The 16,346-nt window shown below is 50.8% G+C and overlaps 1 protein-coding gene across 1 annotated transcript in view; it reads left to right on the top strand.

Moving 5' to 3' along the window:
- Nucleotides 1-15,780: 15,780 nt before the first annotated feature.
- ACBD3 (acyl-CoA binding domain containing 3) overlaps nt 15,781-16,346 on the top strand; it is a 40,191-nt gene continuing 39,625 nt past the window's right edge. Inside the window, exon 1 of the mRNA XM_041767813.1 lies at nt 15,781-16,130. Coding sequence (XP_041623747.1) covers nt 15,860-16,130 — 271 coding nt within the window. The 5' untranslated portion in view covers nt 15,781-15,859. The remainder of the gene's footprint in view (nt 16,131-16,346) is intronic.

Raw genomic sequence — 16,346 nt, 5'->3', positions numbered from 1 at the left:
TGGCACACTCTTGGTATTTTTATAGGTTTTAAGGTCCTTTGTAACAGAGATTTTATTTGATTATCACCTTTATGTCTGCTTCAGCTGGAATCCTGCTGTCTGGCACCTGGAAAGCCAACCCCCCAGTCCCCAGACCCCCACCACATTTTTTCCTGGGTGTCAGGACTTCCTGCTGTTTGAAGATATGCAGTGTGACCGGGCTGTCCTGACTCTTCAGAGGTCCTGCTCCTGAAGCCTCCCATGGCCACCAGCCACCCTGGACCTAGAGTTCTTGCCAGGCAATGCCTTCCTTCCAGGCAGTTCTGTTTTTCTCAGCCTTGGGGACAAGGAGCTGGAGTAAGTGGTTAATCTGTGGGTGGGCCAGGAGACACTAGATGGCTAATCCTGCTAGGCTCCTATCATTCACCCAACCTCCCACTTTCTGCTGGACAGTCATGGAGACAAAGAGCCAGTCTGTCATGATCTGAGCAAAGAACGTGAGTTTTACAAAGAAACACGGTGAATTTTTGCACAGTTTTAACACGCACCAAAATTTCCAGCGAAGTGTCTATGCATAAAGTAATTTTTTGGAGTTGGTCACAATTTCAAAAGTGATATCACCCACAGCAACCCCATTATCCATCTGCATTTGTAGCAGATGATTTCAAGGTGGCTCCAGGTACAGGTGAAGCATTGGAGCACTTCACTATGATCCTGGAAGTCATGCTCAAGCATATACACTTTTGTTATCACTGACCTCACCTGCATTTTTGCTTTATATTGCATTTAAAACATTACAAAAAATAATTGTGTAGATATGCTCTTTTATCTGTGGATTTCTTTCAGATGGCAAAGGAGATACTAAACATGATCCGATTTATGAAGAGGCTTTGGGTCTGATGGGGTTGAGAGTGATGGCACTAGGACTTCCATGCCCATAGAACAGGACCACATCTGTTTTGCACACTCCATCAGCTTCCACATCTGGAATATATGGTAGGTGCTCAATAAATATTTGCTGAATGAATAACTATAAAAATAATCCAGGGAAGCTGACACCAGCTCCTTGTTCTGTCCTGGGCATGTAGTCAGTGACCAATAAATGTTTCTCAAATAAACGTGTGAAAATTGTTGAGTTTTGGGGAGAAGTGGATGGCTGTACAAGTTACAAGCCTTGTCAGGGGGCCTGGGTGGCGCAGGTGGTTAAGTGTCTGCCTTCAACTCAGGTCATGATCTAGGGGTCCTAGGATTAAGCCCCACGTCTAATTCCCTGCTCTGTGGGGAGCCTGCTTCTCCCTACCCACCCCCATTCATGCTTCCTCTGTTTTCCTCTCTCTCAAATAAATAAACAAAATCTTAAAAAAAAAAAAAAAGATAATCTTGTCACTTCACCTGCTCTTCAGAGATTGTGGGAGGGTTTTAGAGGCTGAGACCTATTGCTACAATGAATTTAATTCAGGAAATGTCCACTGAAGGGAAATAGAGATCAGAAAGAAATGTTTCCAACATGTTCATTCACAGCATAAATGTTTACTCAGTATCTATCATGTACTGGGCACTAGCAGGGGTGCTAGTCACAGTACCAATAGCAGCTGGCACCTCAAAAACTCCTACAACAGGCTTTGAAAACAAGATTATTATTTTTTTAAATATAAGAAGAGAAGGTTATTTTAGAATACAACAATAAAGGATTATTTTCTTGATTTTATTTTTAAGGGCAGTCTGGGTGGCTCAGTGGTTTAGCGCCACCTTCAGCCCAGGGCGTGATCCTGGAGTCCCAGGATGGAGTCCCAGGTCGGGCTCCCTGCATGGAGCCTGCTTCTCCCTCTGCCTGTGTCTCTGCCTCTCTCTCTTTCTATCTCTCATGAATAAATAATAAAAATTTAAAAAAAAGAAAAAAAGAAAATGAAGGGTTAAATCCTCCTTCCTATATCCCATATATATCAATTTCTGTAGCTATGTAGATATGCTAACCCAGAAGAACCATATTATGGACAGGGCTCTGCACCTTGCCTTTGAAACAGTCACATTTTTTAGCTTTTTCCATATTGGGGCTTTTTTTTTTTTAAGATTTTATTTATTTATTTATTCATGAGAGACACAGAGAAAGAGAGGCAGGCAGAGACAGGCAGAGGGAGAAGCAAGCTCCATGCAGGGAGCCCGACACGGTACTTGATCCCAGGGTCCTGGGATCACGCACTGGGCTGAAGGCAGATGCTCAACCACTGAGCCACCCTGGCGTCCCAAGAGCTTTTTTTTTTTTTTTTTTTTTTTTTTTTTTAAAAAGACACTTATTTTTAAGTGATCTCTACACCGAACATGGGGCTTGAACTCATCACCCCAAGATCAAAAGTTGCATGCTCTACTGAATGAGCTAGCCAGGTGCCCCCATACTGGGGCATCTTTTTTAGCAGCTACTAGAACTCCACTGCGTGTATGTACCATTATGTATGCTGCTTGTCCCTTATTGCCAGGCACTTTGGTTGCTTGGTTGCTACTAATTTCTTTTTTCTATTAAACCACTGTTGTAATAAATATTCCTGTGCTTATATCTTAGCACCCTCTTGAGGGACTGTCTGCACTCTGCGCCAAGAGACAGGAATCAAATGTCCTCGCCTGGCCAATCCCAGGCAAAGCTAGGGGAATGGGAGGGAGACTTTGTCTCTCCAACAGCAGCCTCTGCTGGGCTTGGCCAGGAACGCACACGGTTAGAAAGCAATGTGGATGCTACTAATAGGTCCTGTGTCAGTACGGGTCCCTGGGAAGCAGAATTCTGTGTGATTGTTCGTCTTTACATTATTCTGTACTGACAAACTTTTCTACAACAAACATATACTTTTACAGTTAGGAAAAAAAAATCAATCTAGACTTTATTTATTTATTTATTTATTTATTTATTTATTTATTTTTATTTATTTATTTTACCTAGACTTTATCTTAAATAATTTTATGGCACATCCTAGAGGGAGGTTGGGTGCCTTTCCTTCTTCTGGAGGGTTCCTTGAAACGGTTTTGCCTGCAGCAGCCCGGATGTGGGGTGGGAGCTGGAGCTTCTCACTATGTTTTGGAAGGTGTGGTGACAGGATCTTTCTTACCCTTCTTGACTCAGGATTCTGGGAGGCATCTTTAAAAACAGTGATAATAGGGATGCCTGGGTGGTTCAGCGATTGAGCTTCTGCTTTTGGCTCCAGGGAGTGATCCTGGGGGCCAGGATCGAGACCTACGTCAGGCTTCCTGCATGGAGCCTGCTTCTCCCTCTGCCTGTGTCTCTGCCTCTCTCTGTGTGTGTGTCTCTCATGAATAAATAAATAAAATCTTTAAAATATATATATAAATAAAGTCATTATTTATTTAAAAACAGTGATAATAAAAGAGCTGATATTTATGGAGGATGTATTGTGCTAGTTACTATTCTAAGTGTGATTATGGGTGGTCACATATGTTGTTAAGATACTATTATCTTTTTGCAGCTGTAGAAACTGAGGCATGGGGGATCCCTGGGTGGCGCAGTGGTTTGGCGCTTGCCTTTGGCCCAGGGCGCGATCCTGGAGACCCGGGATCGAATCCCACATCAGGCTCCCGGTGCATGGAGCCTGTTTCTCCCTCTGCCTATGTCTCTGCCTCTCTCTCTGTCTCTCTGTGACTATCATAAATAAATAAATAATTAATTAATTAAAAAAAAAAAAAGAAACTGAGGCATGGAATGGTTGTGTAACATGCTCAAGATCACACAGCTAGGATGGTGGGAGGACAGGCTCCAAATTGTGCAGACTGGCTCTAGAGTTTTGTGTACTTAGTACTATATTCCCTTCCCTTTCTGTTAAATAATGTTCTATTATTACAGATCTCCCTGACCCTGTTTGCTCTTCTGTAAAATGGGTTCATGATATCTATTTTATGAGATTTTGAGAAATGAATGATATAAAGCATGGGAAGTGTTTAGGGCATGATATTGTGAAATAAATTAATGGGCAATCATTAATATCGTGAGGGGGGCTGTTTACCAGGATGGGGATCCAGAGGTGAATTGTCTGTGGACCTGTTCTTACAAGGACACTCTTGATCTGCTCAGTGGAGGGGAGTGATGGCTCACAGTGGCTTTGGCTCTGGAGCAGACATATCCAGAGCACAGAGAAGCTGTGTTTGTCATCTCCAAACTGCACATTGGCAACGCAGGCTGGCCTTATCTGGCAGCATGCCCTCGAAATGCTGTGCATATTCTGTGTCTGAAACCCCAGGGCCTCAGAGAGTTAGCAAGATTTGGAGGTACAGACAGACCAGGCAATGCCAGACCTGTGGGGTGAGGAGTCAGATGGTCCTGGCTGCACTGGAGGCTTCTCCACTGGCTCTGGGCAAGAGTGTGCCAGGTGCCTCAGCTCTGTGATTTGGTTTCCTCATTTTTAAATAGGGACAATGACACTTATCTCAAACAGCTATTCTGAGGCTTAAGTAAGACAATGTACATAAAGGGGTTGGGCAAATTCTTTGCTCAGTAGCTACTACTGGCTGTCTTCAATGATCGATTCCATTTTAGAAAGTTTTTCCTCTTAGTGAATTAAAGTTGGTCTCCACAAATTTCCTTGCATTCCTATGAAACATGCGTGCTCTTTCCGTCATTCAGCAAACATATATTGGGCATCTTCTGTGTGCCAGGATCAGGCCAGGTCTGTGAACACATCCAGAATTCATGGGGCTTGAAGCTTATTCAGTTATGGGAGGAAGGGGAGTTCTTTAAGAGAAAGAATAGAAAATTAGGTACAGAAATGGATGCTTATTCAGAATGAGAAATGAAACCCAAATGAATCATGTTATGAAAGCTGATGAGTATGACAAAATTCAAATAACATAATAATAGGGACCCTTGGGTGGTTCAGTCAGTTGAGCACCCAACTCTTGGATTCAGCTCAGGTCATGATCTCAGTGTCCTGAGACAGCTCCACTTGGGGCTCTGTGCTCAGCAGGAAGTCTGCTGGAGATCCTCTCTCTTTGCTCCTCCCCCTGCTCCTACTCTCTCCCTCTCTCTAAAAAAATAATAAACTCTTTTTAAAGAATGACACAGCAATAATAACCACTATTATTCATATTACTTGACTTCCTGATACATCTCTATGTTTATTTTTCTTCCTACATTTTTTTCGGCTGCATATCCCTTGTTCTCCACACGATAACAACTTCAAAATTTAATTTTCTATTGAAGGGGTAGGAAGATAATTGTTTTTCCTCTAGCATGGCTGATTGAATTTGGGTTTTTGTATCCATCATTTAGAGAAGTGTCATGATGCTCACTGTCTTGCCTGGGGCAGACTCGCCCAGAGCCCCATACTTTGTTCTGGCTCTTCAGGTCTCAGGCGAGGCCACAGTGGCGGTTCTCCCCATCGATTGCCCCAACTCCCTGCCACATCTAGGAGGTGGCCACAGGGCAGCCCCGGCAGCCGGCCTCCAGAGTCCGTCTGCAGGTGCGTTACCACCTCTGGCCAGAAGGTGGGGCCAAGGGGCCCTGAAGCTTAAGCATTGGTGTCCACATCTTCTGAACAGATCCTTGGAATCAGGGGCCTGACCATTCATTCATTCATTCATTCATTCATTCATTCATTCGAAACACAGAGAGAGGCAGAGACACAGGCAAGAGGGAGAAGCAGGCTGCCTGTGGGGAGTCTGATGCAGGACTTGATCCAAGACCCCAGGATCATGCCCTGAGCCAAAGACAGATGCTCAACCACTGAGCCACCTAGGTGCCCCAAGGGCCTATTCTTTCTAAGCAGTTCACCTCTTGCTACTGTCAGTGGAGGATACTACTTAATCATAATTATCGGTATTGCCATATTAGCATTGGCAAATAGGAGAATGGAAGACTGTACCTGCTGTTGCTAATGTTGGTTACATCTCAGTAATGGGATTATGGGAGGTTATTTTTACAAGTCTTTGATTAGACTCATTTTTACTTTTGCTCCTAAACAAATGTATATAATTTTATAATGGACAATGGCTCTTAAGAGTGTTTTGGATGTGGGGGCACCTAGGTGGCTCAGTCGGTTGAGCCTCTGACTCTTGATTTCTACGGAATCATAGTCTCAGGGTTGTGAGCTTGAGCCCGGGGTTGGGCTCCACACTCAGTGAGGAGTCTGCTCGAGGTTCTCTGTCTCCTCTCCTCCCTTTTCTCAAAAACCCCCCATAAAACACCCCACACCTTTAAGAGTGTTTGGAATGTCAAGGTCAGAAAGGAGTGGTTTAATGGCAGTTACATGAATCATATCTTATCTGTCCAAGTATTTAAAGCACTTTCACGGATATAATTAATCTAGGCCTGTTCATATATCAACATGTTGTGATGAAACCAAGGCAGAAAAAATGTCTGCTTTTTACAGATAGGAAGACAGAGGTCTAGAAAGTGGGCGTAAGGTCACAAGGTGACAGATTCGGCCCCCCTCCCTTCCCTGACCCTGGCTGGCTCTGCTGGGTCTGGGGTACATCTTTTTGGAATCCATTTCTTCCTTTTCATGACCCTACACTGCCCCTTCTCAGGGTCTCATCTTCTGGACCTGGGCTGACAGCAGCTGCCATCCTGAGCTCCCTGTTGCCATCTCCCATCTGGATCATCCCTCTACCACTGCCCGTATGTAGCCCAAATAAATCATGAGACTCCTGTACATGCAATCCTTCAATGGCTTCCCATCGCCTCTAGGACAATCTCCTGCCTGTCCTTTTAGGCCTGCCTTGCACATTGGTCCACTGCCTTCATTTTCGGGCTCAACCCCAGCCACTCCTTCCTTTGCAGTTTCTGCTTAGGCCAAGGCTAAGCAAGAGTGCCAGGTTATCGTGCCCCACAGGGTGTTAGCAAACAGTACTCCCTCTCCCTAGAATGTAATTTCTATGTTCTTCAAATATAAACATGCACAGTGGGGTCACCTGGGTGACTCAGTGGGTGAAGTGTCTGCCTTTGGCTCAGGTCATGATCCTGGGATCCTGGGATTGAGCCCTGAGTTGGGCTTCCTGCTCAGCAGGAAGTCAGCTTCTCCCTCTTCCTCTGCTTGTGCTCTCTTTCTCGCTCACTCTCTCATTCAAATAAATAAAATCTTTAAAAATATTTTAAAGGGCAGCCCCAGTGGCTTAGTGGTTTGGTGCCGCCTTTGGCCCAGGGCGTGATCCTGGAGACCGCAGATAGAGTACCATGTCGGGTTCCCTGCATGGAGCCTGCTTCTCCCTCTGCCAGTGTCTCTGCCTCTGTGTGTGTGTCTCATGAATAAATAAATAAGATATTAAAAAAAATAAATTAAAAAAAAAACATGCATGGTGATCAGTAGAATGATCTCCTCCAGCCCTCCAGGCAGGATACTGTTTTCTCCTATATTAGGGAGTTACAAACACAAATGCCTACAGTGAAAAAAAAAAAAAATGCCTACAGTGGCCAGGCAGGTATCACTATAAATAGATGGAGTTAGTGTAAAATGATCCTTAGCACCATGTGCCGGCTCACAATAAATAGCAAGGACAGTGTCCAGCACAATGGGCTGGGAGCATTGTTGCAAACTTGAGACCACACCTCCCTCCTCAAGGATGAAGCCTCTAGTTCATCGCCTGGCACCAATGCCAGGCCCAGATCTTGAAATGCTAACAACCAATTCAAATGTAAAGCACTGTAGGTGCCCACTCTTTTTCTTTTTTTTTTTTTTTTAAGATTTTTAAAATTAATTAATTAATTTTTAAAGATTTTATTTATCTATTCATGAGAAACACACAGAGAGAGGTAGAGACACAGGCAGAGGAAGGAGTAGGCTCCTTGAGGGGAGCCCAGTGTGGGACTTGATCTCAGGACCCAGGATCACGACCTGAGCCAAAGGACGCTCAACCACTGAGCCACCCAGGTGCCCCAAGGATTTATTTATTTATTAGAGAGAGAGAGAGAGCATGTGCACTAACAAGTAGGGGGAGCAGCAGAGGGAGAGGGAGAAGCAGACTCCCTGCTGAGCCACCCAGGCGCCCCTGTAGCTGCCCCCTCTTGCAAGCCAAGGAAAAGACATTAAGTTGACAGGTTTTCTCCTGCAAGCCTCCCGCGTGCCACTGTCCTCTACGTTTTAATGGAATACTGTAGACAGCAGCGGCCCACATTTATTAAAAAGCTTACTGCATGCCAGACGGCTCCTTCTCTTAGTGCTTTACATATATTCCTACATCCAGTCTTCTCAGCAGCCTAGGAGGTGGGTGCCATGATTATCCCCAATTTACAGGGGAGGCAACAGAAGTGAAGTCACATGCCCGAGGTCACCAATTTGGATTCCATGCCCGGCAGCCCAGCAGCCCGGCCCTAACAGAGTGCTCCTCCTTGATCCTGCCAATTGGACCACAACTCCTTGGGTTTACACACCACAACCCCTCACCCTTTACTTTTCTCCCAGCTTGTGGTGTAGGAGTCACTCCCTAAAGGTACATTGACCTGAATTGGTATTGTATGTAACAGATGTAATTAGACCTTAATCCATTCACTCAGTAAAACATTCTAAGTGCCTACCCCTCTTCCCATCCTGTTTTAGGGGCTGAGGGAGTTCAGAGGCGTAGCCTTGACTTCCAGATGCTTGGAGTCAAGGAGCACAAAATAATCATCACCACTCTAAAGCGTTCTGCATTACTAAGGCTAACAACATTTCTTGAGTACTGTTTATCGCCAGAGAAAGCAGGAAATTGAACTCAGTCTTTGTCTGGAGATCTAATGATATTTTACAGAGCCTATGAACACAATGTGGAGGGAACAGAGGGAAGTACTCATCTTAGGGAAGAAATCAGAAATTCCATTTCAGAAATGGTAATACTTACCTGGCAAGTGTTTGAATGAATGGAGCTGAAGTGAAATTCACACAGCAAAATTGGTTGGTTTGAAAGGTGCCCTCAGGATACTGGGCTGGCTCAGTGGGCAGAGCTTGTGGCTCTGGATCTCGGGGTTGGGGGTTAAAGTCCCACGACGGGTGTAGAGATTACTTAAAAATAAAATCTTTTGGGCAGTCCGGTGGCTCAGTAGTTTAGCGTGGCCTTCAGCCCAGGGCGTGATCCTGGAGACCCAGGATCGAGTCCCACGTCAGGCTCCCTGCATGGAGCCTGCTTCTCCCTCTGCCTGTGTCTCTGTCTCTCATGAATAAATAAAATCTTTAAAAAAATAAAATCTTTTTTTAATCATTTAAAAAAGGAGAAAAGTACCCTCGTTTGTATAGGAACAGACTTGGGGAAGATATTTCAAAGGTTTTGGAAGATATAAACTTTGCTAACTCTATGTGCCTCCACATATAAAAGAAATATGGAAGTACAGGTGGTTTCTCTGAACTGTTTTATGGAAGTCAGATTCTATTGTGACAAGGATATTAGAACAAATGTCTATTGAAAAGTCTAGAAAGAGGGATCCCTGGGTGGTGCAGCGGTTTAGCACCTGCCTTTGGCCCAGGGTGTGATCCTGGAGACCCGGGATCGAATCCCACGTCGGGCTCCCGGTGCATGGAGCCTGTTTCTCCCTCTGCCTATGTCTCTGCCTCTCTCTCTCTCTCTGTGTGTGTGACTATCATAAATAAAAAAAAAAAAAAAAAAAGTCTAGAAAGAGTAACAGATATGCTATCTTGATCATGATTAATGGTTTTACAGGTAGATGTGTATGTTGAAACTCATCACACTGTAAGCTTTGAGTATTTGCAGTTTATCGCACATCAATTATATCGTAATAAGACTGTGCAGGGCAGCCTGGGTGGCTCAACGGTTTAGCGCTGCCTTCAGCCCAGGGCCTGATCCTGGAGACCCGGGATCGAGTCGCATGTCGGGTTCCCTGTATGGAGCCTGCTTCTCCCTCTGCCTGTGTCTCTGCCTCTCTGTGTGTGTGTCTCTCCTGAATAAATTTAAAAATCTTAAAAAAAAACTGTGCAAAAAATGTCCTAGACTCTGGCTATGCCAAAATGTCAACAGATAGCAGCAGCCCAGGAGGCTTATTAAAAATACCTCCCTTCTGACTCCTTTCTGAGACCGAATCTGAGGTTTATTTTTTTTTTCAAAGATTTTATTTACTTGGGAGGGAGAGCACACAAGTGGGGGGAGCAGCAGACAGAGGCAGAGGGAGAAGCAGGCTCCCTGCTGACCAGACAGCCTGATGTGGGGCTTAATCCCAGGACCTCGGGATCATGACCCAAACCAAAGGCAGATGCTCAACCAACTGAACAACCAGGCACCCTCCAAATCTTCAGTTTAATAAGCCACTTGGGTGATTTGCATGCACAGTAAAGTTTGACGTTTTGTCATAGTGAGTATCTGGAATTCACTTCCCATACTGAGTAGTTAAAGGGAAGTTATATTTTCTAATCTTTTTTAGCCCACTAAAAGCAACTACTCGCAAGAAATTCTTGATAGCTCTCATAGGAAGAGGTTTAAATGTTTGATCTAAAGGATGTGCCTATTTTCCAAGAATACCCAATATGTTAAATACCAAAACAGTGAAAAAAGTCAATGACTAATTTATTAGATTTTACCTGCCCATTTTCCTAGGTATATTCTATAGGTATAATATTTATACTGTTTTTCAAAAATATATGTTTTCAGATTACAAAAGAAATGCTTATTGTAGAAAACTTAGAATCTATAATTCCATGAAGGAGAGTTATATTTACTGATCACATTATTGCCCTCAAAAGTTATCAAATTCTAAGGTGGAATGCGGGAGTAAACATATCAAGGAAATAAAGTTATGACTTTTTGGAGGTTAAGCCATGTAATATGCATATTTTTATTTATTTTTTTTAAGATTTATTTATTCTTTATTCATGAGAGAGAGAGAGAGAGAGAGAGAGGCAGTGACACAGGCAGAGGGAGAAGCAGGCTCCATGCAGGGAGCCAGATGTGGGACTTGATGCTGCATCTCCAGGATCACGCCCCCGGGGCTGAAGGCAGCGGTAAACTGCTGCCCCCACCCCCAGCTGCCCAATATGCATATTTTTTTCTTTATTTATTTATGATAGTCACACACAAAGAGAGAAAGAGGCAGAGACATAGGCAGAGGGAGAAGCAGGCTCCATGCACTGGGAGCCTGACGTGGGATTCGATCCCGGGTCTCCAGGATCGCGCCCTGGGCCAAAGGCAGACACTCAACTGCTGAGCCACCCAGGCATCCCTGTTTTAGAGCTCTTACATACACGCCCTTCTAAGGCCTTTGGAGGATCTCCAATAGTATATTCACCTGGTCCAAAGTTTCTGTAGAAGTTTCTAAAGTAAGGTATTCAAGACCACTGTCTCTCTACTTTCTGACTTCCTTCTGTCACTCCTTTGTGTTTGATGCTTCGGGAATGGCCAGGGGCTTTATTTCTTTTTTAGGGTTTCTTTTTTTTAATTTTTTAAATTTTTTTAAAAGAATTTATTTATTTATTCATAGAGACACAGGCAGAGGGAGAAGCAGGCTCCATGCAGGGAGCCCTTTGTGGGACTCAATTGGTCTCCAGGATCACGCCCTGGGCTGCAGGCGGCGCTAAGCCGCTGCGCCACTGGGGCTGCCCATGGCCAGGGGCTTTTTTGGGATCTGGGACAATGATGGAGTAAGAGATACTTTTTTTTTTTTTTTTTGAAGATTTCTTTTTTATTCTGGAGAGAAAGAGAAGGAAAGAGCACAGAGTGGGGGAGGAGCAGAGGGAGAGAGAGAGAGAGAAAAAAAGAGAGAGTCTTGCAGAGCCTGACACAGGCATCCCACAACTCTGAGATCATGATGTAAGCCCAAACTAAGAATGGGATGCTTAACCAACTATGATACCCAGGTACCCTGAGTAAGGGATACATTTAATTGGGGTTTAGTGGTGTGTATTTATGTGATTTGCAGTCATTTCCGAGTATTGTTAAATCATTGCTCTCTGTGGGGGTAGGAATGGCTTTCTGAAATACACCTACTGCCCATTATACCAGCTCAGCCAGCACTATATCACAAAGGCACAGGGCCAGAGGGCAAAGGAGCTCTGTGATGCCCAGCAGAGCAAACATGGGGGTAATGAAGGGGAAACAAGATGTGAAAGAAGATAAACTAGTCCATAGAAAATCCTTCCGACATTAAATCAGCTCGAGAGTAAAAACTTTTAAGGGAAGAATCAAGTCTCTCAATGCCTACTCTAAAATGCCTAACCTAAAATGGAGGTTCTCATTCATCAGGAATCCACTAAGTAATGTCATATATGCAATTGTAAATGCACTATGCTTATGACTGTATGCAAATCACGCAAAATGGAACACATTAGAATTCTTGCGTTTATGGGACACAAACTTGTACTTCAGTGAATCGGACTGTAGGTGAAGTCACATATTTTATTATTGATCTTAATGGATCAGAACCTGTCTTACCGGAGCAAATTGTTCTGAAAAACCCTGGGATCCACTAAAAACTACATGAAATTGCCACTGAAGCAGCAAAACAGCCCTAAAATACTATAGCTCAGATTTGAAAGCAACCTGATAAAGATTTTCCCAAATTTGACAATACTCTTTAAAAGATATACACTAAGAACATTCAAGAGTTATGAAGCTGAAGCATAAACAATAAAAAAATCTTTGAGCACCATGCTGAAAAGATTGACCTATTTTCTTTATAGTAAATATTACAAAATGTCCTAGGAAAAGGTGATTAAAAGTATGCAGCCAGGGCAGCCCCCTGGTAGCTCAGCGGTTTAGCGCCGCCTGCAGCCCAGGGTGTGATCCTGGAGACCCGGGATCCAGTCCCACGTCTGGCTCCCTGCATGGAGCCTGCTTCTCCCTCTGCCTGTCTCCGCCTCTCTCTCTGTGTCTATGAATAAATAAATAAAATTAAAAAAAAAAAAAAAAGAAGAAGTATGCAGCCAGGACGCCTGGGTGGCTCAGCGGTTGGTCTGCCTTTGGCTCAGGGTGTGATTCCCCAGTCCGGGATAGGGTCCTGCATCCGGTTCCTTGCAGGGAGCCTGCTTCTCCCTCTGCCTGTGTCTATGCCTCCCTCCCTGTGTCTCTCATGAATAAATAAAATCTAAAAAAAAAAAGAAAAAAAAAAAAAAGTATGCAGCCAAAAAGCGTGGAAAAATGATCATAAATGGTGCCCATTTACCTAGACAGGTAAAATATATGTAATGCTGTCAAGGGCATTTTCAATCTTCTAAAAAAATAGGATAATTGTCTCTGGACTTTGGGGCACCCTGTAGGAGTGTCAGGAAGTTAATAAATGCTTTATGGTTGTGTGTGTGATGCTTGTGGCTTTTTTAAAAGTTTTTTTTTTTTTAACTTTTCAAAGTGTCATTTGCGATTTCTCATTCTACGTATATTTACGCACGTAATTTGGGGTCTTTTTCTAAGTAAGCTTCAACGCGGGGCTTGAACTTGGGACCTTGAGACCAAGACCTGAGCTAAGAGTCAGGAGTCAAGTCTAAGCCACCCAGGTGCCCTTGGGGGGGGGGGTTATCTTAATGGGGGTCCCACAAATTGTATGGTTCCCCCAAACCAGAGTCTGCCGATTTAAAACAGCCTCAGCTTCCTCTTGAAAAAAGTCATTGGCCCAGCACTTCCTCAGCCTTGCAGCGAAGACCAAGGCAAGTCCGCGACCCCACGCAGGGGAAGAGTCTCGGCCTGCAGCGTCACCTCGGCCGCCCCTCCGCGACCCTCCCCCAGTCCCGCGGATCCCGACCTCCGCGACCCTCCCCCGAGTCCCGCGCGTCCCGCCCTCCGCGACCCTCCCACCGCCCCGCGGGCCCCGCCCTCCGCGACCTCCAGCCCCGCGGCCCCACCCTCCCGCGTCCCGCGCGACCGCCCCTCCCCGACCCTCCCCACCCCCGCGCGCCCCGCCCCTCCGCGACCTTCTCCGAGCCCGGCGCGCCCCCGCGCCTCCGCGACCCTCCTCGAGCCCCGCGCGCCCCACCTCTCCGCGACCCTCCCCCGAGCCCCCGCGGGTCCCGCCCTCCGCGACCCTCCCCAGCCCCGCGCGCCCCGGCCCCTCCGCGACCCTCCCCACCGCCCCGCGGGTCCCGGCCTCCGCGACCCTCCCGCGTCCCGCGCGACCGGCCCCTCCCCGACCCTCCCCACCCCCCGCGCGCCCCCGCCCCTCCGCGACCTTCTCCGAGCCTCGGCGCGCCCCGCGCCTCCGCGACCCTCCTCGAGCCCCCGCGCGCCACACCTCTCCGCGACCCTCCTCCAGTCCCGCGGGCCCCGCCCTCCGCGAACCCTCTCCAGTCCGCGGGCCCCGCCCTCGCGACCCTCCCCGAGCCCCGCGGGCTCCGATCGTCCCGCGCGTTCCGCCCTCCGCGGACCCGCCCACCGCCCCGCGGCCCCGCCCCTCCGCGACCCTCCCCGCCCGCGCACGCCCGCCCCTCCCGGGACCCGCCACGCCACGCGTGGTCCCGCCCTCCGCGACCCTCCCAGCCCGCGCGCCCCGCTCCTCCGCGACCCTCCCCGAGCCCCCGCGCGCCCCCGCTCCTCCGCGACCCTCCCCGAGCCCCGCGCGCCCCACCCCTCCGCGACCCTCCCACCGCCCCGCGGGTCCCGGCCTCCGCGACCCTCCCGCGTCCCGCGCGACCGGCCCCTCCCCGACCCTCCCCACCCCCGCGCGCCCCGCCCCTCCGCGACCTTCTCCGAGCCCGGCGCGCCCCGCGCCTCCGCGACCCTCCTCGAGCCCCGCGCGCCCCACCTCTCCGCGACCCTCCTCCAGTCCCGCGGGCCCCGCCCTCCGCGACCCTCCTCCAGTCCCGCGGGCCCCGCCCTCCGCGACCCTCCCCGAGCCCCCCGGGCTCCGCCCTCCGCGGCTCTCCCCCCCGCCCCGCGCGCCCCACCCCTCCGCGACCCTCCCGCCGCCCCACGGGTCCCGCCCCCTCCGCGACCCTCCCCAGCCCCGCGCGCCCCGCCCCGCGGTCCCGCCCTCCGCGACCCTCCCCCCCGCCCCGCGGATCCCGCCCCCTCCGCGACCCTCCCCACCCCCGCGCGCCCCGCCCCTCCGCGACCCTCCCCGAGCCCCGCGCGCCCCACCCCTCCGCGACCCTCCCGCCGCCCCGCGGGTCCCGCCCTCCGCGACCCTCCCCAGCCCCGCGCGCCCCACCCCTCCGCGACCCTCCCCGAGCGCCGCGCGCCCCACCCCTCCGCGACCCTCCCGCCGCCCCGCGGGTCCCAGCCCCGCGCGCCCCACCCCTCCGCGGCCCTCCCCCCGCCCCGCGGGTCCCGCCCTCCGCGACCCTCCCCCCCGCCCCGCGGATCCCGCCCCCTCCGCGACCCTCCCCACCCCCGCGCGGCCCACCCCTCCGCGACCCTCCCCCGAGCCCCGCGTGCCCCGCTCCTCCGCGACCTTCTCCGAGCCCCGCGCGCCCCGCCCCTCCGCGACCCTCCCCACCCCCGCGCGCCCCGCCCCTTCGCGACCCTCCCCCCCGCCCCGCGGATCCCGCCCCCTCCGCGACCCTCCCCCCCGCCCCGCGGGTCCCGCCCTCCGCGACCCTCCCCCCCGCCCCGCGGATCCCGCCCCCTCCGCGACCCTCCCCACCCCCGCGCGGCCCGCCCCTCCGCGACCCTCCCCCGAGCCCCGCGTGCCCCGCCCCTCCGCGACCTTCTCCGAGCCCCGCGCGCCCCGCCCCTCCGCGACCCTCCCCCAGCCCCCGCGCGCCCCGCCCCGACCGCCGCTGGCGGGTCACGGGGGAAGGGTAGAGAGGGGGACGGCGCTCGCGGGCGGACGCGGGCCGGAGGGGCGGGGCCAGGGCCGGGCGGGGCGGGGCCCGCGGGGCTAGGGGTCGCGGAGGGGCGGGGCGCGGGCCTCAGCCCCTCTCTCGAAGCCGGAGATCCTCTTCAGCGGCGGAAGTTCCGGCGTCGGTAAGTGGGGGTCAGAGGTCAGCAGGAAGTCGATACGTGGCCGCCGCCTGTCCCCGCCGAGGAGGCGCAGAAGCCGGAGATGGCGGCGGTGCTGAACGCCGAGCGACTTGAGGTCTCCGTCGACGGCCTCACGCTGAGCCCCGACCCAGAGGAGCGGCCCGGCGCGGAGGGCGCCCCGCTGCTGCCGCCGCCGCTGCCGCCGCCCTCGCCGCCCGGAGCGGGCCGGGGGCCAGGCGCCGCGGGGGAGCAGCCGGCGCCCGGGGAGGCGGCGGAGGAGGCGCGGCGGCTGGAGCAGCGCTGGGGCTTCGGCCTGGAGGAGCTGTACGGCCTGGCGCTGCGCTTCTTCAAAGGTGAGCCGGCCCGGCCCCGCCCCCGCCGTAGCCGCCTGGGCGAGTCCGCCCGGGCCGTGGCCGGAGCGTGAGCGGCCCGCGCTGCCTCGCCCGTCCGGGCCGCGGTCACCGGAGCAGGCTCCGTCCTTGGAGCGGGGGAGGCGGGTGTCCCCGAAGTTTGTCAGCACCCGCTGGGCCGCTGGGTCACACCCCTGCAGGGCCGGGAACCTCCGCGGA

The sequence above is a fragment of the Vulpes lagopus genome, chromosome 1 (assembly GCF_018345385.1).
Source record: "Vulpes lagopus strain Blue_001 chromosome 1, ASM1834538v1, whole genome shotgun sequence".
NCBI lineage: Eukaryota > Metazoa > Chordata > Mammalia > Carnivora > Canidae > Vulpes > Vulpes lagopus.
This window is presented reverse-complemented; position numbering and strand designations above follow the sequence as displayed.